The sequence below is a fragment of the Clytia hemisphaerica genome, unplaced genomic scaffold, assembly GCF_902728285.1.
Source record: "Clytia hemisphaerica strain Z4C2 unplaced genomic scaffold, Clytia hemisphaerica genome assembly, whole genome shotgun sequence".
Taxonomy (NCBI): Eukaryota; Metazoa; Cnidaria; class Hydrozoa; order Leptothecata; family Clytiidae; genus Clytia; species Clytia hemisphaerica.
In genome coordinates this window covers 828,084-852,707 of record NW_027104184.1, presented here as the reverse complement: position 1 = coordinate 852,707, position 24,624 = coordinate 828,084, and the positions used below count along the sequence as shown (strand labels likewise).

Here is a 24,624-nt window from a genome sequence, read left to right as displayed (position 1 = left end):
AGCATTTCTTAATAAGCAATATAGAAAAAAGACTCTTCCTTATAAATCTTGCAGCCCTTCTGCATCCGCCCCCTTCACAGGAAAACACCAAGTACGCCATTATGGATTTTGTTTATTACCACAATGCACTAGTGACGTCATCATCATTTGAAATACCACAATATGATTGGCCGATAATTACTCGTTGGAGACTTCCATTGAAGCGTTTGATCAGCTCCTCAGTTATTTTTAATGTTCCCTTTCATTTGGTTTGCAACAAATTAATTGAAATATAATGGTGCTAGCCTTACCATAATTTGATGTACTTTTTCTTAACGTCATTTCTGGGTGACCACAAATTTGTTTCTGCATGTAATTTCCGTTTTGGGTAAAACTTGATGTATTTTGTACATCATTGAATACACAAATTTTCTATTAGCAGATTCATGTAAAAAGTCACGCAAAAAAACGTCGAGTACAGTTCTGATTGGCTGAGACATGCAAAGATAACCTCATACTCTGCTCATGTGTGAAATTTTCAGCCAATCATAGCTTCAATTCGACGTTTTTTCGTGACTATTTTTACATGAATCTGCTAATAGGAAATTCGTGTGTTGATTCATATTCCGATCCATTTTGGGTAAGCTGAAATCAGATTGAATTGCATTAAACCAATCGAGGCATTCCATGAGAGTTTGTTCTCCTTGGTGTGGCCTGTTTGCAATGTCTGTTTTTTTGGCAATGTCTGTTTTTTTGGACAACATGTGATTAGATTGCAATTGATGTACAGGTTATTTTCGCTAAGTTGAAGAGTCCAATTGGAAATGCAAATTGTTCGAATTACAGAAAGGTTCAAATTTTAGAAAGCAGGCATTGGATCCTTTTGTTTTTGAAAGCTTAATGGACTCCCATTAAATCGAACTCGCCTGGGAAATTTTCGTTTGTTCGAATAACAGAGTAATGGTTCGGATGATTCGAATTATAGAAAAGTGCAAAAATTAATTTTTAGTAAACTGTGCAAATCAGTTTTCTTTTGAATTTAAACGGAATGTTAGAATTATTCGAAAAGAAGAAATGTAATACACTCATTTTGTTTTATAAGCATACGGTAAATTTCGGCTGAAGCTCACTATGCTTAAGTAAAGCTCAATTTTGAGCCTCGACTATGCTTAACCCTATGCTTGGTAAAAAAATTATGAAGGGGGGGGGGTAAAAATTTTCGCGCATTTTCCCCTATCTTTAATCTTGAGAGAAATGAAGACATTTTATTGTTTTCGAATGTTTACCATATGATTTCGAATGTTTATAGTGTTGTGTTCATGTTTCAAAAACAGACTGCTACACTTTCTCTCTTGATTTGGTGCTTTTTGATATTATATAGTATATAGGGATTAATTTGGATTCTGTATAATACAGTACTACCAGTTTTATTATGCATTATACATGTTTGTTCTAGTATATAATTTTCTTTGGCTGAGCCTCAAGGTATGCTTAGCATATGCTTAATTTTTCTGGAAATTTGAGCTTCAGTATGCTTATAAACGTTATGCTTACAAAACAAAATGAGTGTACACGTTTTTTTATAAGAACAAACTATTTAGACCATAAGGCTTCGATGGTCAAAATGTTAAGAACAAGTTAAGAACATTTTAACGCTTTGCAGACTCTAAGGTACCAATTTTTTAGGAGAATGGAAAAAATGCTCAAAAAATGGAGAAATTAAGAAGATGGTAAGAATATTTCTAGGCTTAAAACTCAAAAAGTTAAGAACATCCTAAGGTTTGAAAAATTTTGGATGTTCTTATAAAGAAAACGTGTAGACCAATTAACGTTATAAAGGCCATAAGAATCGATTCAATTTCTTATTAAAAGCAACAAGAATTACACGTTTTTTATAAGAGCATCCAAGCCTTCGGATGTTCTTAGCTTTTTGAGTTTTAAGCCTAAAAATTTTCTTAACTAACATGTTCTTATTTTGTCCATTTTGTAAGTATTTTCGGCTATTTTCCTAAGAAAAAGGGTGTCTTGAGACCACAAAGCGTTAAAATGTTCTTAACTTGTTCCTAACATTTGGCCATCGAAGCCTTATGTTCTTATATAGTTTGTTCTTATAAAAAAAGTGTATAACGGCCATAAGAATCAATTCATTATGACACATTTCATACCGTAACTTTCACAGGCTAGACAGGAAACAGTCTCTTTGGATTAGTGATGGATTAATAATAAGCCTAGAGGATAGGATAGAAAGCTTAGATATTTGAAGCTAGTGTCATCCAATCATAGATATGTTTGTTAATAGAATGGTGCATGTTTGTTTTTATGAGAGATGTTATTTTGGATAGTGTTAGTATTTTTAAAGAGTTTTTAGCTATTTGATTTAACAATGAAGTGAATACAATCGCTCTCATGTTGTCTTCTGACCAGCCACAAGAACCGTTGAAAAACTAAGAGATACAGCGAGACCAGAAAAAACTCGTCGGCCTTTTCAATACACGTCAGTTCTGAATCGGACGGTATTTCCGCAAACATTATACGTATTATAGAGTTATAGGATTGTAACATGGTGTAGTATACTACTATGTATTACAAAACAAATTACATCGAACATAGGGCTAGGAGGATGAGCAATTTTTCTCAAGAAAAGGTTGAGCATTAAGAGGAGAAGAAGTTTTACTTCTAATTTAGCGTTTCAGATGGGAAATAAGTGGCTTTATTTCCCATCCAGGAGTTATTGATATAGCCCTTTCGGGGCTTTAAAATTAATGGGTGAAAGTGAAATATTTTAGGCTTAATACTTTTTTAATTAATTTGACCCTTAGTGTGAACTAGAAAAAAGCATTCACCTCAAAAACACCCCCTTCTCACAGACCCGGTAAGATTTTTTCAGCCAGTGGGGATAAAATTAACGGACTAAAACTCGACGGGGATTGATATTCCCCATATTTTTTATGACTGGGGATTTCAATTCTTTTGTTTTCAAGTCAGAAAATTCAGTGGGGATGGAAAAAATAGCATAATATTTTGCAATGAGGATTGGTTTATTTGATTATTTTTAGTGGGGACGATATTTTGGCCATAATTTTTCCGGTGGGAAGGGGTCCCAGTGGGTCTGTGAGAAGGGGGTGTTCAAAATGCTGCAATGTTTTTGTATAATCTTGATGACTCTCATTTCTGACATTTCATGAAACAGAATCACAAATTTGAAGGCTAGTTATTATTATACATACAGTAGTTCACAAAAAGGCGGAGTTGGAATTTGTCATTATTTTTGTACTAAAATATCACTCACACTTCATCATTTAGTTATAAAAATGTTATTGTTATCATTTTCATCATGTGATCATACTCTATGACGTCATCTTTGAGAGTTTGTCGTTTTTATAAAGATTTGTTTCCATCTTGTTCATATCAATGTTGGTTATTGGTCGTCACGATGTCTGATATGGTGGGCAAACAATTGGCATTCTTTTATATGTTTTTATACATTGCTCCTGAAAGAAAAAAGATATAAGTAAATATTATATCTCATTGGTGCTATAATGCAGTGCACATTTTTAACCATTTTTTCATCTACTCAAAATTATCTTTCCAATAATGTAGTTATTATCTTTTTGGAACAGTCACAGTATGGCATAAAGGTTTCGTTTTATCCTAACTGAATAAAAGTTATCGTCCAGTCGCTGATTAAGGAAGGTTAACATTCAATCGAAAGTATCTTTACAACGAATGTTTCTTTTTGTTCCGTCAAAGAGCAAAGTTACACGATTGTAGCGACTGTGAATCTCTCTTTTGGTACATACTTTGCATCTAAAGGAAACACTTCGTCAAGTGTTTTTGATAAAAATTCATAAGTACTTTGTTGCTATTTTTGAGGGTCATAACCAAACAACTTGTTTTAAAAGTTGGAGTTTGACATCATAAATCAAATCTGGCATTGAGAGTCATTTTACACAAGAGCGCGGCTCTTATACGCACTTACGCATATGTTATTTTTCGATATGCTTTGACCCTATTTCGATAGCTTTAAGTGTTTTAGTTGCCAAAAGGGAAATCAAAGTTTTCCGAAATCGAAGAGTTTCTCTTGAGATTGGCGTCAAGATACACCTTAATTATGCATGTTGGTTGTCGAAATACGCATGGTTAGCGCTTCTTTGATGCCAGTAAACATTTTACAAAGAGTTAATCTCAATCTCAAATCGCAATTTCGAATTTGTAAGGACCGCGCTAGTCTGAATCGCAGACCTCTTTAGATATACTTCCTATATAGAAAAAAACTTTTTTCGCTAGAGGATGGGCAGAAGCCTAGGATCGCGCTCGTCTAATAAGACTGGGGATGACACTAAAGTTGCGTGTGTTGTGTGTGTTGTGTGTTGTGTTAAAAAATAGGGCACCGTATCAGGAAAATTTCTTAGTTTTTGTTTTCCGGCGCACAACAAGATTCTCGTTGAAGAAATTTCCGCGGGAAGACTATTTTCCACAGATGGTTAATTTTCAAGAGCCTTCAGAGGTTTACAGTGCTCGTAGGAAAATTATGACCAGCTGTTATCAGGTTATCAAATTGTCGTTCTTTTGTTTTTAGTAAGTATATTTACTTGCTCCCTTGTCTAAATTTTGGTTTATGTTTCGAAGTTAATTTTAGATAATTTGTTTTGTAAACCATATATCCAAACCGTGTTGTCCAAGAAATTTGATGGCTAGTCAAAATAAAAAATATTCCAGTTAAAATTTATTGGGTGTAATATTACTCGCCGTAAAAATTGAAAATCTCTAATCTCTAAAAAGCTATTTTGTCCTTCCTTAATTAGTTTCGCTTACATTCCCGAAGAGAGTACGCGAATTCATTTGTTATGAAAATAATATTTTCAAATGTTATGTTTCGGATGTTCTATGTCCGTTTTCTGAATGTTATCTATTTGTCTTGAAAATTTTTCAAAAGTATTTTTAGTGGATGTTTTTTCGAGTTCGTGGGAAGGGCCATGTTCTTTAGTTTTGGTTCGATTTACGATGCCCTTTTAATACACGGGTTGCAAAACTATATTAGTGCAGTCAAAACATGTGATTACTCGAAAAAGTTCACGTGATTTTATTCCCATGTTACTTGCTTTACAACTTACAGCTGATCACTTTATTAGTGTCAATAAATTCGAACCAATCAGAAATGGATGTCATGTAACAAACACATAAAAATTTCGAGTAAAAGCTCGATTTGTCTTCAGACTTTAATTTTGCAACTTGTGTATTACCAAAAGGTCAATTAACAACGTTGATCGAGCATTATATGAATGTTTAAACACTAAACACATCGAGGTGAGTCAGTGTCTTGCAAACTGATATGTGGTATTTTCCAGAGAGTCTAGACGGTTTTTAACGTTCAATACAGGACTGGACATTCTTTGTAAGACCTGCTATCAGAATACAGTTAACTATCTCTAATTCGATCCTCAAGGGACCAAGAATTTTCTTAGAATTAGAGAAAGATTCGAATTACAGAGAGTATTTTATACTACTTTTTTCTATTGTCTTTAGGTGCGGAAAAAAAGACTGGGACGGTTTTAGGGTGGTAAAAAATGCCCGCGCGGCAATTGACGGCTACGATCGAAAAGGTGTATTGGGTGTCTGCTTTTTCGGCATTCGTGCATCAAACTTTCCTCGATACTTGAGAATCTTGTGCTATCAGACCTCTCTGATATATTGTGAGGTTGCGCTTAGAAAATATGATATCCTTTTTCAATTAATTTTGCGAAAAGTTGTTTTGACGGTAAATGAAAAACCTTCTACTACTTCTTACTATTTGCCCACAACGTTGTTTCAACGTTTATCTAAGGTTTTATGGACGTTACGAACATTAAATAAACGTTGAAACAACGTTGTGTGCCATCTAGATACTTACTATTGGCAAGTGATTTTCTATCTATCGTTACATGGTACAGCCTACTTGAGTTTTATGAAGTGCGAGAACGATTTATTTGTAATGTCTCCTTAATTCTCTGTGACATGTTTTCCCCTCAAAAAAGGTAAATAGATCTTGTCGGAGTTTTTTATTTTCCTGAAAAAGCGATGCATTCTGGGATTGTTTCGGGAGTATTACAATAGAACTCCCTCAAGGAATTCCTAAGAGATTTCTACTGTAATACTCCCGAAACAATCCCACAATGCATCGCTTTTTTAGAGAAATCAAAAACTCCGATAAGGTCTATACACTTTTCTCGAGATGCATAATTTATTGTTGTCCTCGTTTTCAAACAGATTTCATTGCTATGAAATTATACATATAAACCAATTTAAATTCCCAAAAGGCAAACATTAATTCTAAACAAAAGTACTTAATTCAAAATGTCTCATGAGGTGTAAACAACACAATTATGATTGTGAATATGTAATTTTATAGCAATGAAATCTGTTTGAAAACGAGGACAACAATAAATTTATGCATCTCGAGAAAAGTGTATTGAGTTCATACTAAATCTCATTTGTAGAAGAAAAACGTCGACATTATGTTTTATCTTTGTGCTTGTTCGTTTGTTCTGGGCCCGATGAACAGGGGCTCAGTTTGAGGTTGCAGTTTAAAAAAATATGCGATGGAAGCGCGAAAGAACTCCCCAGAATTCCCAGTTGACTTATAACATTACCATTATGTAGACGTTTTTGTGGCTGGTTCATCTCTGGTAAATTTGATAGAGAGCCGTAAGTTAGTCCAATTTCGACACCTTTCTTTGCGGGAGAATAATAGGAAGTTCGGAATCTCTGATTGAAACTAATTTTCTTTTCTTCGCAATCAGAGAGGAAAAAATCTCTTCTCTATCAATGATTCCAACCTTCATATTATTCCTATCTCTGATGAAGATTGTCGGAATTAGAAGGGGGATTTCGACATTAGACCAACTTACGGAATGCCAATGATAAAGATCTTATGTGTATAGAGCTACGGTAACCGCAAAACGAAACTGAAAAGAGTGTCTGCCGGCGTAGGTTTTCTTTTGCTTTTTGAAGACTCTTCCTAAGAAGAATTGTTTACCCAGTTGGCAACACAACGTTTTTTCGACGTTTATCTAACGTTCACAACGTCCATATAACGTTAGATGAACGTTGAAACAATGTTGTGTGCCAGCTGGGTAAATAAAGAGCTGAGTAATATTTTGGGGGAAAATTGAATTGAATTGCGAAAGGATTATCACGGGAACCTACGGCTCTGTAACGCGATGACCTGAATTGACCCGTTTCAGCAATTCCATTCAACGCGAAATGTCTCGACTGCGGTTGATGACAATAATGATAATAGTGATAATGAATATTTTTTCAAGTTTTTGTCGATTTTTTTTGTTGAAGGTGCTTGAGATTTTGTGGTATTTAAGGGCCCTGGCGAAGATGCAAAAGTCAGTCTTCGAGTCTTAAGGTGAAACTTTAGTTTGTTTTGTCTATTGGGAAATTTACAAATGAGTAGAATTTTTCAAAGTTTGAGTCCTTATAACTCAAACTCCCACATGAACGAACGCAAATTAGTTCTACAATGATGGTCGAAATATATTGAGATTTTAGTGTATTTTAACATTTTTTAGAATTTAATTTAGTTCGGGTGAGAGTTACTTTAGCACTTCAACTTTCTTCCATTGAATAGCGAGTTTATGTACTTGCACTTTGGAGGACGGTAGAGTGACTGAAGCGATTTGGAATAACCCACATTTCTGACCTGTAAAATCGAGGACGGTAAAAGTGCTGAAATACCGTCGTCCTCAGCTGGTCAGGATGTAGTTAAATTAGAACCTTACCGTCTCCGTCCAAGAAAAACACACATACATAAACTCGGTAATATTTTCATTTTGGAGGGGTTCGGTGGCAAATTAAAATGAAATTGTAGATATAGAAACTATTACTTTCTAATAGTAAGGAAAGTTTGACAACTTATACTTGCGCAGTACACGTTTTTTTAATAAGAACATTCAAAAATTTTGAAGCCTTCTGATGTTCTAACTTTTTGAGATTCAAGCCTAAAAATGTTCTTAACATGCTCTTATTTTTACTATTTTGCGGGTATTTTTTACCATTTTTCGAAGAAATATGGTGTTTTAGGGTCCGCAAAGCCTTGAAATGTTCCTAACTTGTTCTTAACATTTTGGTCATCGAAGCCTTAAGTTCTTGTATAGTTTGTTCTTATATAAAAAACGTGTACTCTAGCCTTCATTTCCTGCTTGACTTCTATAAGAGGAAATATTTCTTCCGCTTTTAAAACACAAATTTGTAAATTATACTGCTTCATATTGATAGAATGTTATCCCAATGTTTTTAAAAGCTACAGGTGGTCTGAAACGGGGGTGCAATAACAACTGTTTTACACGACTTTTTTTCTTTCTTTCGTTTAATTTGTATAAGTGGTAAGAAAGGTCAATACAAAAATTTAAAATAGTCATCGATGTCATCAGCCTGCATCTGACTAATGTTGGCTTTAATTAACATTGATAGTTTAGAGATTCTAGGAGTCGGGTACTGGCTGAGAAGTCATGTCCTTTTTGTTAAAGAAACAAAAAATTTTTGCTTGTAAACTTCTGTCAAAACTATTAGCAAACTTTTTTAATTTCAAATAAGCAGAAAAAAAGTTTCTAAAATAGAAATTTCAGTGAATTTATGATTTTCATAGAGTTGATCTCGTAACTTAAAGAGACTTTAAGTTTTTATAAGGTTACTTTGGTTTTGGTTCCCATGCTATTTGATATTTGGAGAGTGTAATATTTCCCGAGCTAAGAGCATACAGAGCATACAGTCAACCTTCTCTATTATAAACCTCTCTTATTCGAATTTCTCTGTAATTCGACCGAAAAGATTTTTCAACTTAGCTGGAAAGCGGTATAAATTCCTGTAATTCGAACTTTCTCTAATTCGAAGAAAATTCTTGATTCCTTGAAAATCGAATTAGAGAGAGTGAACTTAACTGTTTTAGTTCGAATTACCGAGAGACTCAGATAGTGGTGACTCGAAATAGAGAGAGTTAAATGTCACTTCACTTTTTTAATGGAATGGCAAATTGACGTCATGAGAATCACAGTGATTAAAAACTCACTACTTGAGGATAACTTGGTTTTGTTGTTGCACTTGGTGATTTCTATCCTCTCTAATTCGAACTCCAGGTCTTTTTGAAGATCGAATTAAAAAGACTTAATTGTATACCAAAAATCAGTTCCTCGATTCGAACTCCAGTTTACGTTTACCTTACACGTTTTTTATAAGAACATCAAATGAAGCTGATAGATGTTCTTAACTTTTTGGGTCACAAAGTAAAAATATTCTTATAATAACATGTTCTTATTTTCAGCATTTTGTTTGTATATTTGTGCATTTCCCTAAGAAATTGCATATTTTACAGTTCGCAAGGCCTCCTTACAATGTTCTTAACTTTTGTTCTTAAATAAAACGTGTATTCTGCTGACCTACAACCAGAATAAAACTTTTTTTCACTCGATTCGTGTGTCTCCTGTCACATCAAAGCTTGACATCGATTCCTTTTACATACCTACACGTTTTTATATAAGAATATCCAACATTTTTGAAGCTTTCGGATGTTGTTAACTTTTTGAGTTTTAAGACTAAAAATGTTCTTAACATGTTCTTATTTTCACTATTTTATTAGGTATTGTTGTCCATTTTCTTAAAAAGCTGGGTGTTTTAGACCCAGTCCACAAAGCCTCAAAATGTTCTTAGCTTTTTCTTAATATTTTGGTTATCGAAGCCTTGTATTCTTATATAGTTTGTTCTTATAAAAAATATGTACAGTCTTGATAGATAACGGTTACCCTTTTCTTTTTTGACAAGGTCTCCTCTTATGTCTTACAACTTGTTGTTTTTTCTCTTGCGTTATAATAGAGATGTTAGAATCGTGTTACGTGTTTCATACATGTTATCTTGTTTAGTAGAATATTCTTGAAGTAGAATCTTGTTTACATACATGTGTGTGGAAGTATGGTTCAATGAAGTATAATCCCGAAGGGCTAGAATCGAATGTTTAACTTTTCTCAGGCAAGAAAAAGTGAAGCCTTAAAATATGCGCCGTATTTTTGACGACGGATTGTATCTAGCGATTCCTTTGTTTTTGAGTAACATCTTTTTCGAAATGCAGATGTGAATTTTAGCTTAGATCTGTCATCTGTGTAAAAACCAGATGGACTGCACTAGGCCGCGCGACTTTGGTAGGATTTGGTAGGCTTGAAATCCTAACAAGGAGATCCGATTCTAGCCCTTCAGTCTTATACTTCATTGGTATGGTTGTGTCTAGGCTGCACGCATCTTCAGAATTAATTTTAATGTAGGGGTGTCTATCGGTGTAGACAATTTCGTCGTTTAGTAGCCGTTGTATCAGCTACAAGATTGCTGGTAGCTCTCTTTAATCCGATCATCTAGAGAAGAGTAAAAAAAAAAGAATTTTCCAGCTGAGAGGACCAATAACTTATTTGGAATTACAGAATATTCAAAAATAGAATGCCGGAATAGTGAGTTGGCTGCACGGTTAGAGGGATTATTTTTTAGTAATTTTTAGAATTTATCGACTTTAAATCGGTGGCTTGTAGTTTTCATAAGATTTCAAGCAAAAGAGGTCAGACAGTAATTTTTAAAAATAGCTTTACAATACATAAATTTCATTCATTGCTGTATAGCCACTTTTTTTCATTACCAGCGATAAGCTTATAACTAACACCCTGGTACAGAGTACAATAGAGCTGATACGCTAAACTTGTGTGTACTCACAAAAGATCGACCGTCAACATCACAATCCAGTTAGTTTTAGTGGAAAGAATTTCCGGTTTCTTTTTCCCATCGAGCTTTGCAGCTCATAAAAGACATTTCATGTTTTAAACACAGTATGCAATATTTATTTACAAAAAGATCACGAATCTATGATGCCAATGTCAATTTTAAGTGGGGTTTGTTTTTCTATATTAATAACATTCCATTACATGTTGATGCCATTGATTTTAAAGCCTGAAGAGTTGGTGGAATCTTCAACCTTTCTCAAGCAAGAAGAAGTGAAGTCTTAATGTTTGCGCCGCGTTTAGAATGACGGATTAAATCTAGTGCTTTCTTTGTTTTCTTTCAGTGTATCTTCCTAAATCCAGTCATAGAATATAATTTCAATCCAGTAATTTCAATCCAGTGTTTGTGCGAAAACCACGCGGTTCACATGTTTTCGATGGGAAATAGGTGGCTTCATTTTCCATCCAAGAGTTTCGTATCTTTCCTCTTCCCGGGCTTTGAACTCAATCCTCGTGCTTCATTTTCGAAAGTTGAGCAATCACGCCGCTTTTTCAAACAAAGACACGATGAATTAACGATTCGTCGGACTAAATAATAACATTCGCCGCTGGTAGACAATACTGTAAACTGCACACGCTAAGGGTTTGCCCGCCTAGAATGAAGCATTCATCGAAGTTACTGTAAGTTGGTCTAATGTCAACATTACGAATCTAATTCTGTCAATCGTCTTTAGAGATAGGAATAATAAGAAGAAGGTCGGAATCGCTGATTGAAACGATATTTCTTTGGTTAGCGCTCAGAGAGGAAAAAATCACTTTTCCGACAGAGCAAAATCCCTGACGTTACTTGATTTGAGTTAGGTAGCTATATGACAAACTGACGTAATGTTGTTAAGTGAGTCTTTGACCTTATACTTTCTGACTCAGACACTCGGTGACAACATGCTAACAAGGAGTTCATTATATTTTTACCGTCAAATCATTTCTCAATTGTCATGTAACAGGAGCTTTATATCGGTTTTTGATGTTTACTCAGAACACATAGTGTGTTCCGGTTTTATCATATTTTTGTCAACGTAACTAACTGTCGATGTAATTTTGTTCTTAAAGAGTAGTTGTAGTTTGATTCGACCTGCTCTTTACACAGTTCACATAACTTTGGATGGTTCAAAGAATGTTCTAGGCCGGCTCTTGGAAAATTCTTGTAATATTTTATAATACTGTGCACGTTGACAGCCTTTAGATGTTCTTAACCTTTTGAGTTTTAAGCCTGGCCTAAAAATGTTCATAAGATGCTCTTAATTTCACCATTTTGTGAGAATTGTTTGTTTGTTTTTCGTAAAAAATCGGGTGTTTCAGTGTTTTTAACTTGTTCTTGATATTTTCGTCCTCAAAGCCTTATGTTCTTATATTAACGAAAAACCTAAGAAATAAAGTGGGGAAAAACACTCAACATATGATGCAAAATGAACTTAAAAAGAAAGACGACGTCATACAAAAACTGAACAAGGAGGTCAACACCAACACAAAAACCCGTGATTCCATCAAAAATGACCTCAAAACCTTTCTGGCAGGAAAACTACAAGAGATGGAGGAGAAGACAAGAAGCATGATTAAAGAAGAAATAAAGCACACAGCAGAAATAATGACTGAAACATCAAAGAAAACATACGCTGAGATTACCAAAAAGCACAAAGAAGACTTAAAATCTGCCGAAGAACAAAAACGGAAGGAAGTCAGTGAAAAGAGAGACATAGAATCTAGAAAACTGAATATGATCGTTCACGGGTTTCTCGAATATTCAGGCCCAGATAAGGAAGAAGAAGAAAATGGGAAAAAAATATGACATATTTCGGTTCCGAGAACTCCTAGATGACATCAATGTTCCAGAAATCAATGTTGCTCACCACAGATTAGGAAACAGAAAAACAAAGAATGGCCGTCCTCTGAAAGTCACCCTGCAAAGTCAACATGACAAAGATCTTATCATGAAGAATTTACACATGCTAAAAGAAACTTGTTTCTTTCAAGTAAGTATAACGGAAGATTTCACAATCAACGAACGGAAAACGATCAAGGAGATGCACGAACAAGCGAAGAAACTTAACAAAGACAATAACAATAAAGGATTCAACTGGCGCGTAAGAGGAAGCCCAAGAACAAAACTACGCATCGTTAAAAAATTACAAAACCAAATAAAAATATTTTCAAATTATAAACCAAAATGCTCTACAGAAGAAATCGTCAGCGATTGGGCATTAACAGATGATGATGAATGATTCATTTTGTAAAATAGGCAGTCGAACTCTATTAGCTTAAAGCTAGTACAGATTTGTACACATTTTTCGACTTTAAAGAATATATACATTAACATTAACATTAACATATAGTTTGTTCTTATATTTAGGATTTGAACTTGAGGGCCTTACGCTGAGATTGGTCAATAGATTTTAGATTTTCCCGCCATTCTATACGATCGCGAGACACGCGACCTTTTGATAAGTGCTGTCATAGTATTTAATAGAACATATTCATTATAAACTTATAAGAACTTTCAACTGTTTATTTTTCTTCTAAACAAAGATTCTGTAATTAATAAAACAAACGACAATAGACCTAGTGTCATATTATGCATTTGGCAAAAAGTGCGATTTCCTGTCGGTCAGAGTTGGACTTTTTGCCAACCTTTTCTCTAACAAATACACGTTTTTTTATAAGAACGTCAAACAAATTCTGAGGCTTTAATGTTCTTATTTTATGCGATTTTCAGGCCTAAATATTCTAGAATATTCTTAATAAACTCACTGCATTGATTTATTGGTTTAAAGTTAAAAAATGGGTTTGAAATGTGCTTTTGTGACTTAAGAAAAATAGTGAACCTCGTGTTCTTATAAAGTTTTTCTTATAAAAAAAGTGTATTTTCAACTGAAACCCCCTTTTATGAATCGAATCAAGAATGGAGTGATGATTTTTTTGAACGTATTCATGTAAAATAGGGGGTTTGATTTATTGATTTGTTTACAAGGACGATGTCATGTTAAATAGTCGTTCAGTTAGTGTGAAAATGTAATAGGGGACACCCTAGCTGTGCTAGTCAGTTATTTTTGGGACCGTTTATATATAAACTGTTACCTGATGAAGTTCTGAAAATAGAACGAAATATCGTAAAAACAAACTGTGTTGATTTTACTTTTTTGTTCACTTATATTGTATGTGTATTCATTAATGTATGTATGGGATTCAGGCACGACGGAAGCTTTTTATATCTGGTAAGGCGAATGAGGAAATTAAAGCGATTTTACCAACGAAGAGGAAAATTTCGGGGTTTTTGTGAAAAGCCGTATCTGCCGTACCCTTTGCGTCGTCATGAGTGGGATGTTTTTTTCTGATGATATTTTTAGGCTTATACAGTATGTAGTTTTTCATTATTTGCTTCCTTTTCTTATTTCTTCCGTTTTCTTTCTTCCAAATTCTTATGAGCCACATTGGAAAGAATTTTTCGGTACTAAATTACATCGCCAAGCGACGGCTTCGTCCATTTTTACCGGCTGATTTTCCCGATTAGGTTAACCGTATACGGAGGTTGTTTATAAAAAAATAATAACCATGATACCTAGAATATGTAGGGCAGTACCGTACAATAATAAATGCATAAATGCATAATTTTTTCCGGATTTGGACAATTTGTCAGTCTATAAATGACTCAAACTACCTCAATAACTATTTACCATCTGCCTACATTACACTTCAAAATCTCAGTTGAACGCTTGAAACTAATGATTCTAAATTTGGATTCTGAACTGCTTTAACTTATGTACATGATATGTCACAGTAAAGTGTTTGAGGTTCAAACTGTTCGGATTTCAGGCTTAAAGGTTTTGTTTTAAATAAGAGTGCTATCGTTTGCTTACTCATCAACTTTAATTTACAGGGTTTTTCACATAAAATTGACACGGGTGTGGAGCAAGATTGGTTAGAAAGAGGAAAAGAAAAACATTTTTTGCTTATATCAGCATAATATAACAATAGACAGACACTGTCTTGATATGAAATATGTGTCTGATATGAAACGGGAACACTTATGTAAAAATAAAACCTTTAGTTTGATTCGCTTTAAATGTGCACTCTTTTTTGCTACCATGTGCGTGGAAACCATACCCGCGTAGTTAGACTTATTCCCTTGAGAGTGGTTTCTACATGGTAGGGAAAATGAGTGCACGCTTTATGGAACAAGAAGAAATCGAGCCTTGCAAGTTTTCAATAAAAATGAACTTTTTGAAAATCAATTTTTAAGAACAGAAAAAACTTTATAAGTCAACTAACTGAGTAAAGGGAGCCTCGTTTTATTAGATTTGATAGTCACCAGATTTGATAGTCGCCAGATTTGATAGTCACCAGATTTGATAGTCACCAGATTTGATAGTCACCAGATTTGATAGTCACCAGATTTGATAGTCACCAGATTTTGAGCCATAAGAAGATCTTGAGATTTCAAACAAAATTGCTGTCATGAGAAATTCGTTTGTAATGGATTGCTTTAAATTGAACAGTCTCTATTTTGGTCTTTATGAACCTTCCAAATCTTATTCTTCGACTTCTTAGTCGAGAGCATGACTTATTTTTTGTTATGTACAGTTTCTTCTAGCAACTACATACTAGGAAATGCGCTTTCTATAGATGGCCCTTGTTTTTTCCAGTCTTGATTAAAATGTTAAATTTTTTTAAAATTATCATCTTCTCTTTTTTTTAGAAAACAAACTACTAACAAAAAAACACATCATCGACACGCGTGACCTTTCCACACTTCTTCTTCCACCATTATGCATCTTTTGGCCATCGTCATCATCTTATTGGCCTTGATGTCCCAACAACAACAAGGTGTACTTTGTCTCGATCATGTAAACCTCGACGATGACATGTTGGATGCAGGTGGACAAGGCTGTGGAGCTGCCGGTAATTTATGATTAATTCATGATAAATCTTGATAATTTATGCGAGTCATATATCGAGGCAACGTTCTGAAAGTTAAAGAATCCATGATGATATCTCAGGCAAAAGCGAAGCGACCGGGGGTCAATCACTCGGCAAATTATCGTACATACCTCTACAAAAAGTAAAAAAAAAGTCAAAAAGTCAAAGAAAAAGTCAAAAATTCTGAGAAAAAAGTAAAAGTCTTGAAAAAGTCAAAAAGTTTCTTGAATGAGCGGATGGGTGGAAGAAATTTTATGGGCGGTGGGCGTTTTTGGAAAGATTCGGGTGAAAAATTTTGGGCGCCCGAGGGTGATATGATATAGTAGACTATGTTATAGTCTAAGACGAATCACTATCTAAGAAAAAAGCCCAAGGCCGAAGAAAATTCGCAAACGGGTTTTTTTGCCGAAAAGAGTTTACAGTCGGTAGAGTTGCCAGTCTTTCTTCGAAACTCTACCGCCGATTTTTCCCGTAGACCGCCATAATGCCCATACCGCCATATTTTCCCGCCTTTACTATCACTGTAACGGACGATAACATCGTCTAATGATATAGTAGCTCTAGAATGTTCAATTTAGTCTTGAAACCACCAATACTAACAAAATTACTATCTATTTTTATCAATCATCGATGATTTCATTTCCTCGAGATCCGCTTGCTATGTTTATTTTAGCGCGTAAAACTATTTCTTAAAACCACATGCAAGTTCAAAGGGATGATTTCCTTGACGCCCTCAAATTGATGCCTACGTGTTAAAGGACACCCTCTGACGCCCTTCCTTCCCAAAATATCATTTCAGTACATTGTGTTTTACCCGGACCACCCAGATGGACGTTAAATGTACGTTGCATAGACTCTCAAAGACAAACTTTGCATCGGGCCCGGTGGAAGCGGGGAGACTGGGGAGACTTCAGCCTCCCCACTTTTGAGCAAATTAAATTTTTTTCTCGAATTCCTAGCAAATTTTATCTAATTTGAGCCATCAGCCTCTCCACACTCTTGTATATATCTTGCCTTAGAATTTATTGGGAAGTAGCTTTGAGCAAGATTGAGAGTGTCTTTGTGAGTCCAAGCAACGTACATCTAATGTCTGTAAAATTTCAAAGGAAAGATTTAAAGAACTTATGCTTACAAAAATAAAATTCTGGTAAAAATAGTTGTCTTTTGTTAGTTTTTCGCTAAATCTTTTTTCTTGACAAGTTATTAAAATGTCGTTTACACTTAGACTCAAAGAATGATCTAAGCCTCTCACAAATCTCTTTTATCAATAGAAAGCATTCTCCCAAAAAACTTATCATCTGGGCGATATTTGTTTTTCATGTATTAGCATCATTTATGAAGTCAGTGTAGTATAGGCTCTCTTTACACGTCATGAAATTGTAAACTCGGTTGGTGGTGCTAAGGCACTATTTACATGGATAGACCTCTCCAATAAACCTTGAAAAGAATAAAATTAACATGGTAAAAGATGCTACTCGCTTCATAAAAAATGATACTGACTCTACTCTTACACTTGCGGGCAGTTACCACCATGCTCATGAAAAATCTAACCTAATGGAGTAGGTGGGGAAAAGGAGTGCACGCCTCAGTCAATCCAGAAAAGAAAAGAAAACAGCCGTCTCTGTCTGGTAAAGACACTGATAGATCTAACTTCCCAAGATTCATGAATAACATAAATCTACCCGAGAGGGTTGCCAGCATATACAACAAGTTATAAGCTTGAAGATGGTGATAACACCAAAATAGATTGCTTGGTTGTTTTTAAAATCTAGAAGCCCCTAGATTCATTTGAACTCTTTTCATTCATAGGTTATGTGCTTGATGCTCCTATCCCAGAATCTCAACTCATGACTGAACATCAACAGCACAGAAAACGACGTGCGGCCACGAACCATGAATTTAAGGTGTGGCCGAACGGTGTTATACCATACTCGTTTGACAAAGCTATGTCCAGTAAGTATATCAAGATCTGACTCGACGTTTCCTTCGTTGTACCATGTCATTTTCAATTTTGAAAATTATAAAGCTACAATCAGTTCCAGAATACTTGGCACAAAAGGGAAATTCCCCATGAAATTTTATAACCACAAACGATTTGTAAGTGCTCCAAATTAGGTTGCAAAGAGGTAGAGTTTTAACGCTAGACTAAAGACTTCTGAGGATCAAAAAGTTCAAAAATGGTCCGGTTGGGCTTGAAATACAGCCTAGAAACCAATAAATCCCTCCCAGATCGAAATATTCGATGAAATCAAGTTGAAGGCCCGAAATTGACATTCTCGCTAGAACATCAATCTTCGAAAAATGGTAAAATTGCCAAAATTACCAATATGTTATGGCACTGATTGTACTTCCCGGAAGATCTGACTATACCTCGTATGTAGAAATTTTTCAGCTTTGGTAAGGCTTATGTAACTCAACGATGAATCCGCCATTATAGAATGAATCGTTCAATTTTGAAGAGGCGATTTTGTAAACAAATCGAATACTCTCTTTTAAAAGTTTATAAAAGTTTATATGATTAATTCTTTGCGAAATATTATTTTATATTTACCCTAAATAATAAACTACCCATCTTTCTTATTTTTCTTCAAAGGAGAAGGCAAGCTTTTGATTTTGAAGGCGATGCGTCATTGGGAGAGCGAGACATGTATCAAATTTGTCAAGAAGACCAAACAAGTTGATTTTCTACACATTTATCCTGGCAATGGGTAAGAAATTCAATGAACATAAAAAAATTTTTCGGATGTTCTTAACATTTTGAGTTTTCAAGCCTTAAAATGTTCTTAAAATTTTCCTATTTTCACCATTTTGTAAGTATTCTTATGCAATTTCCTGAGAAATCTTGTGTTATCGAGTCCGCAAAGCCTTAAAATGTTCTTAACTTGTTCTTAATATTTTGCCATTAATGTTTACACAAATTTCCGATTCTTTCAAAACTTGGTCACGCTTTTCTTGAAACTAGTCTGAATCGCAGACAAAACTGTGTTATAAAAAGCTTTAAGGGCTCTGACCATAGTGAATTTTTCATAATTGCCATGTTTAAAATATGTTTTCTGACTGATGTAACCAACAAAACTATGGCATGTTATACATTTTCTGTTAGACAAACTATTCCTGAATCTGAAAATTCAAAAATTGCATAGAAAAAATTTGATGAAGAAGAAAATGAAGACTTTTGCGAGGAAGAGTATTTCAACTTTGTAGAGCTTAGTTTCGGCGAAGAAAAAACATTTTGATAAAATTTTCGCAGTAGATGGTGTATCTTTTACCGAACAATAAAAATTTTTGCGGAAAATTTTTGTAAATGCTTCTTTGTCTCGAAATCTTCAAAATAGTGGTTTTTTATCAATTTTTCACGTGGATTTTGCTTAAAAAAACAGTCATAACTTTTGACACATCTTTTTAGAAAAATTTTCCGCAAAATTTAAAATAGTTCAATTCTTTGCGGACAGTGTAAAGAAATTTTGAAACAAAAAAGTTAATTACCCATTAAAACTAAGCACTTTTTGTAAAAGAGGGTGATGCAACATATTATCAACATCTTTTTAAAGTTCATAACGTCATTTTTGCGATTAAATTCTTAATTACTCTTAAGGGATTCGATTAAAAAGCAATTTATAAAGGCAATTCTTTGTTAAAAGTGTTAAGGAACCTGAAATATAACTTTTATGTTCAAATACCAAAATCAATTTTTGGACTATGGTCAGAGCCCTTAAGTAGCATGAGGGTGCCAGCGGCTTAATTTTCAACAATCAAATAGTTATTTTCTGCTTCTTTCTTTTCCTCAGATGTTGCAGTTACGTTGGTCGTCGTGGTGGTCGCCAATATTTATCGCTCGGCCGCGGCTGTCTACGATTTGGTATCGTTACGCACGAGTTAGGACACGCTGTCGGTTTTTGGCACGAACAGAATCGACCTGATCGCTCGATTTATATCGATGTTTTATACGATAATGTCGATTCATCGAAATTCTTAAATTTCGATCCGAGAGGAATGAATGAAGTCAATACTTTTGATCAGGTAACTTTTTTTCTCTATTTTACCTGACCTATCAGATCACTTCAATCAAAGATCTAAACCAATCACTCTATTCCATTCAGTTTTAAACATCAGCCAATCAAACCTCTCAAAGCCATGTTCTCGACCAACCAAATTAGTTTATTTTGAATTTATTGTTTTAACATTGACCAATCAAATCACTTTATTCACAGATTTACGATTACGAATCGATAATGCATTACGGCACGAGATTTTTCTCGAAGAATGATGGTAAAACAATTCGCGCAAAGGAGGTTGGGAAAAACGTTAATGAAAACACGATCGGGAAATCTTATTACAAATTTGACGGACCGGTTTTAAGCACACAAGATATTTTGGAAACAAATCTTCTATATAAATGCACCAAAATCACAGGTATGATTTATTGACGTTCCTTAGAATGAATAAATTCTAGCATAGACACATGAACATTGTGAGTTCTGACTGTTCATATGTCTATGATTTTAGCATACACTTCATTCCCCCCTCTATGGTACACAATACAAAATCTGAAATTATCTCGCACATCTCAGACGTGCACAAAGGTGCAATTTAGAAAAGCCTATCCGAAACATAGACCACTAAATCACCGCTAAAACCCTTAACCCCGCTGGATAAGTCACTGGTACTAACATAAATTGTTATCTACAACTTAAATTAACGGATAAAACTTTTCACTTTCATCTTAGATTGTGGTGGAACTCTTTTCGCCGTCAAAGGCTCATTCACGTCAACCAATTTCCCGTCACGTTACCCGATGGACGTCAAACGTGATTGCATATGGATTATCTCAACGACACAAACCAAAGAACGGAACGGCAAGAAGACGTCATTGACGTTAATTTTCGATCAGTTTCACGTCGGCAACGAGAAAAATCGTAAAACGGGCCAATGTGAGGATGATTACGTAGAAATACGTGAAGGCAAAGGCTTCTTATCGCCGTATATTGTACGTTATTGCGGCAATACGTTACCGTCACCCGTCACAACGACGAGCGGCAGTTTATACGTCAGACTCCACACTTCGGGAAAAAATAATAATAAGAAATCATTGACACAACAAATGTTCACTGGATTTCAAGCTGACTTTAAAACTGACAGTGAGTGATCGATTTTAATTTTTTCATCCTTGGTATACAGGGCGTGATTTTTTATACGGAAACAACCAAAAACACTTCGAAACAAAATGGTCTTCAAGGTACCAAGAATTCCCTTCGAATAATAGAAAGAATTACGGAGAGAGAGTGTTTTTATATGACATCCAGCGGAGCAGGCCAATGCTTTAGTTCGAATTACAGAGAGATTCGAATAATAGAGGTTCGAGTTAGAGAGAGTTGACTGTATAAAACTTGTGGCTAGTGCCCGGTGCTTTTCTGATGTCCTGTACATAATTCAGTGACGATTCAGTGTTCTTAAACATGTTCTTATTTTCGCCATTTTGTGAGTTTTTCTAAGAAATTGGGTGTTTTAAAGTCCACACCCTTAAAAGCCTTAAAACGTTCTTAACATTCTAAACATTTTGGCTATCGAAGCCTTATGTTCTTATATAGTTTGTTCTTATAAAAAAAACGTGTGCAAATCCAACTTTTTCTTCTCTTTCAGTTTGTTCACATCACATTAAACAATTTCCAACACGCATTCAGTCTCCTGATTTTCCATTCGCTTACAAAAAAGGACAAGATTGTTTATGGGTTATCGAGTCTGACAAAGGAATGCAAATTGAACTCGATTTCCCATTCTTCTCACTCAGAGAATTGGACAAAGAACGTGGTTGCCTTGATTATATTGAAATTCATGAGGGCGATGGTAACAGTGAGAAATTTATCGGACGTTTCTGTGGTACAAATAGCCCGAAGAAAATTATTTCCTCGTTAAACCAAATCAAGATACATTTTCATGCCAGCAAAAAGAAAAGATTGGGATGGTATTTAGGATTCCAGGCTAACATCAAACAAAAAGGTATTAGCCTTTTTTAATATTTTCATAGTGAAGATAAAAAACTTCATTTGTTTTATCATAGTATAGGAAAGCCGCGGCTGGAATATGTACCGCATTATCTTTTTAGTTAATTCTCTGTCTCCGAGCTTTATAAGAACATCAAGATGCTCAGTTTATTATTGGTAGATAGTTTTTGAAATTATTCTTTTATTTTCCTTCACAAAAAGTTTTTTTGTTGCTAGATATCTTTGAATCTGTACCCAATAGAATTCTTGAACTAATTTTGGACATATTTTAGGAGTATTTTGTGGAAACAATAGTTGTTCGCTAAAATTGAAATTATAAGAACTATATTTAAGATGACTTTCCTGTCAGTTTAAATGATAAATTTTGAAGGTGTTGGCTTGAAATTTTCACAGTATTATCTTGATGTACTTTTTCATTGATTTCTAAAAAGATTTCACTGAAATATTGCGAAGGCATTTCGAGGCACCTCATTAGTTTTTGAGTTCTTTCAGCCGAGCCATTTTGTGCTTGTTTAAATTTCTTAGTGTTGATTTTTCTTTACAATGATTTTATAATGCAAGTGTATTATCAAGAGCATATCATTAATGTCTAAAACGCACTGAGAAGTAAGTATTAACGACAAACCAATAAAATTTACCATTAAAGATGCTACATTACTGATTTCTTGATCAACAAATAGTCATCAAATACGACAGAGATAGAATAACAGAAATTCAGATATTCAGATATTGTCATTCCAGCCGCGGCTTTCTTATACTATGGTTTTATCGTTTTGGTACGTGTCTTATACCATGATGAAATACGGCTGACGGAATTGAAAGGAGCTATAAGCAGGTCGTCCGAGGTGTCAGCCTCTCAAACCAGGGGCGCTTAATAATTATCGTGAAAAGCATTGCAAGACTGTCTCAAAGTGCTAGGTAACTGAGCTATCCACATAAAATATATCTATATCAAATTGTAGAAATCGAAATAGAAATCAATATTTCTAAATGACAGTTACCCTTCATTCTTCATCCATAGATATCGATGAATGTGCCCTTGGACTTCATTCATGCACGCAAGCATGTATCAACTATCCTGGTGGTTTCTTCTGTGGCTGTTATTCAGGATACCATACAGTCTATCAGAAAGATTCAAGAATCGCTGAATGCGTTGGTAAGTAAGTGTTTATTGGAATGTAATAAGATGCCCAAAATGATACAGTAGATTGATCAAGATATTTAGGTAATGATGGCGCAGAATTGACGTTGTGTCTTTTGTCAGGCGTTGAAATCCGGGGGCGCTTGGTGCCACTTTTTACGTCAAAGAAAGTGTTTATTAGAAGTGAGCTTTTGTACTGAGATGTCCAAAATGATAGATTCCTCAAGGCACAATTGGCGCTGTGTCCGGGGGTTTGATGCCACTTTCAAAGTCAAAAAGAGCCGCTTTTTCGAAGACATTTAGCATTCCCCATTTTTTCCTGAGTACTTTCCCGTGATCCTAGTTAAAGGTTTTGTTTTTACAAAAATGTTCCCGTTTCATATAAGACACATATCAGGACAGTATCTACCTATTGTTATGTTATGCTGATAAAAGCAAAAAATGTTGTTCTTTTCCTTTGACCAATCTTGCTCCACATCCGTGTCAATCCAATGTTAAAAAGCTTATGAATTAAAATTGACAAATAAACAAACTATATTACTCTTATCTAAAAATAAAACCTTTAAGCCTTGAAAGGATTGAACTATTTTGACCCCATTTCTACGCTCTCGTTTTAGACAAGGATGAATGTGCGATAAAGAACGGAGGCTGTTCACACGCATGCGTGAATACAGCTGGAAGCTTCTTGTGCGCATGTCCTAAAGGATACACACTGGCTGCTAACAAAACAACCTGTATAGGTAGGTCTTCCTCGACACGTTTTATATAAGGACGTAAGGCTAAAAGCATATCGATACCGGGAAAAATCAATTTGTACTTTTATATTGGGACAGGGATATTTCCATAGTCATTGTAAAAAACCCCGGTATGGTATTATATTGTTTTAGCAAACAAAAGACAAGTTGTGGTTTGCATACTTTTTGATCACGTTGCCAAAATCTCCTCTTGGGATTGGTCTATTTTCTAATCACATGATCAAAAAGTTTGCAAAATCAATCGATTTTGGTACGTAAGCTCTATCTTTTAACAATAAAAAGAGACAAAAGGCTTCCAGACCAGTGTTTTTATAATGACAATGATATTTCATGTTCTTACAAAAATAGTCTTTAGCTCTCAATCACAGACCGTGTCTTTACACAAGTTTTCAACTCAAACTTCCAAAAGGGATTGAATTCCAAATCACCAAGGTTGAGTCAAAAGTCTGTACTTACTATTACTAGTAAATGTAATGAATTTCGACATTTGACGTTATTAGACTCTGGTAAAGACTAGCCAAACCCCTCTTGCTTACATCTTATGGTTCGAGGAGTTATAGGGTTTCAATATATGATATAATCTAGCCTTAATATTCACTTATATCTATGTTAGTATTGTTATGTAGTATATGTTCGTTAGTGCACTTGTAATCTTTTCAAATAAATATTCACTTTTCCATAGATATCAACGAATGCCAGTTCAAGAAGCAACCATGTGACCATTTCTGTACCAATCAGATTGGTTCTTTCAAATGCTCTTGTAAAGATGGATACCTTCTTCAAAATGACAACAAGACGTGTAACGGTAAGCTCAAATATTTGAAAGATTTTTGAAATTTCAATATTTTTACGACTGTCGACTCAATAAGCTGACTGAACAATGCTGCCAATGTTCAGTATATTTTTCATTGCAAAATTGTTTTGACAAGCCCAAGGTCCTATTTGTCATTGTAAGAACCTTTTAGACAGAATCATCATAACTCAAGGGAGTCTAAATTCTCTAAACCAATTTCCGAGTTTTCGATTTGCAAATGTCCGAA

General features: G+C 34.7%; 1 protein-coding gene across 1 annotated transcript in view; it reads left to right on the top strand.

Annotated features, from left to right (window-relative positions):
* LOC136814803 (bone morphogenetic protein 1 homolog) overlaps positions 1-24,624 on the top strand; it is a 30,636-nt gene that overhangs the window by 2,793 nt on the left and 3,219 nt on the right. Inside the window, exons 2-11 of the mRNA XM_067071227.1 lie at positions 15,466-15,668; positions 17,496-17,639; positions 18,280-18,394; positions 19,475-19,706; positions 19,898-20,099; positions 20,414-20,824; positions 21,327-21,683; positions 22,710-22,844; positions 23,447-23,569; positions 24,267-24,389. Coding sequence (XP_066927328.1) covers positions 15,536-15,668; positions 17,496-17,639; positions 18,280-18,394; positions 19,475-19,706; positions 19,898-20,099; positions 20,414-20,824; positions 21,327-21,683; positions 22,710-22,844; positions 23,447-23,569; positions 24,267-24,389 — 1,975 coding nt within the window. The 5' untranslated portion in view covers positions 15,466-15,535. The remainder of the gene's footprint in view (positions 1-15,465; positions 15,669-17,495; positions 17,640-18,279; positions 18,395-19,474; positions 19,707-19,897; positions 20,100-20,413; positions 20,825-21,326; positions 21,684-22,709; positions 22,845-23,446; positions 23,570-24,266; positions 24,390-24,624) is intronic.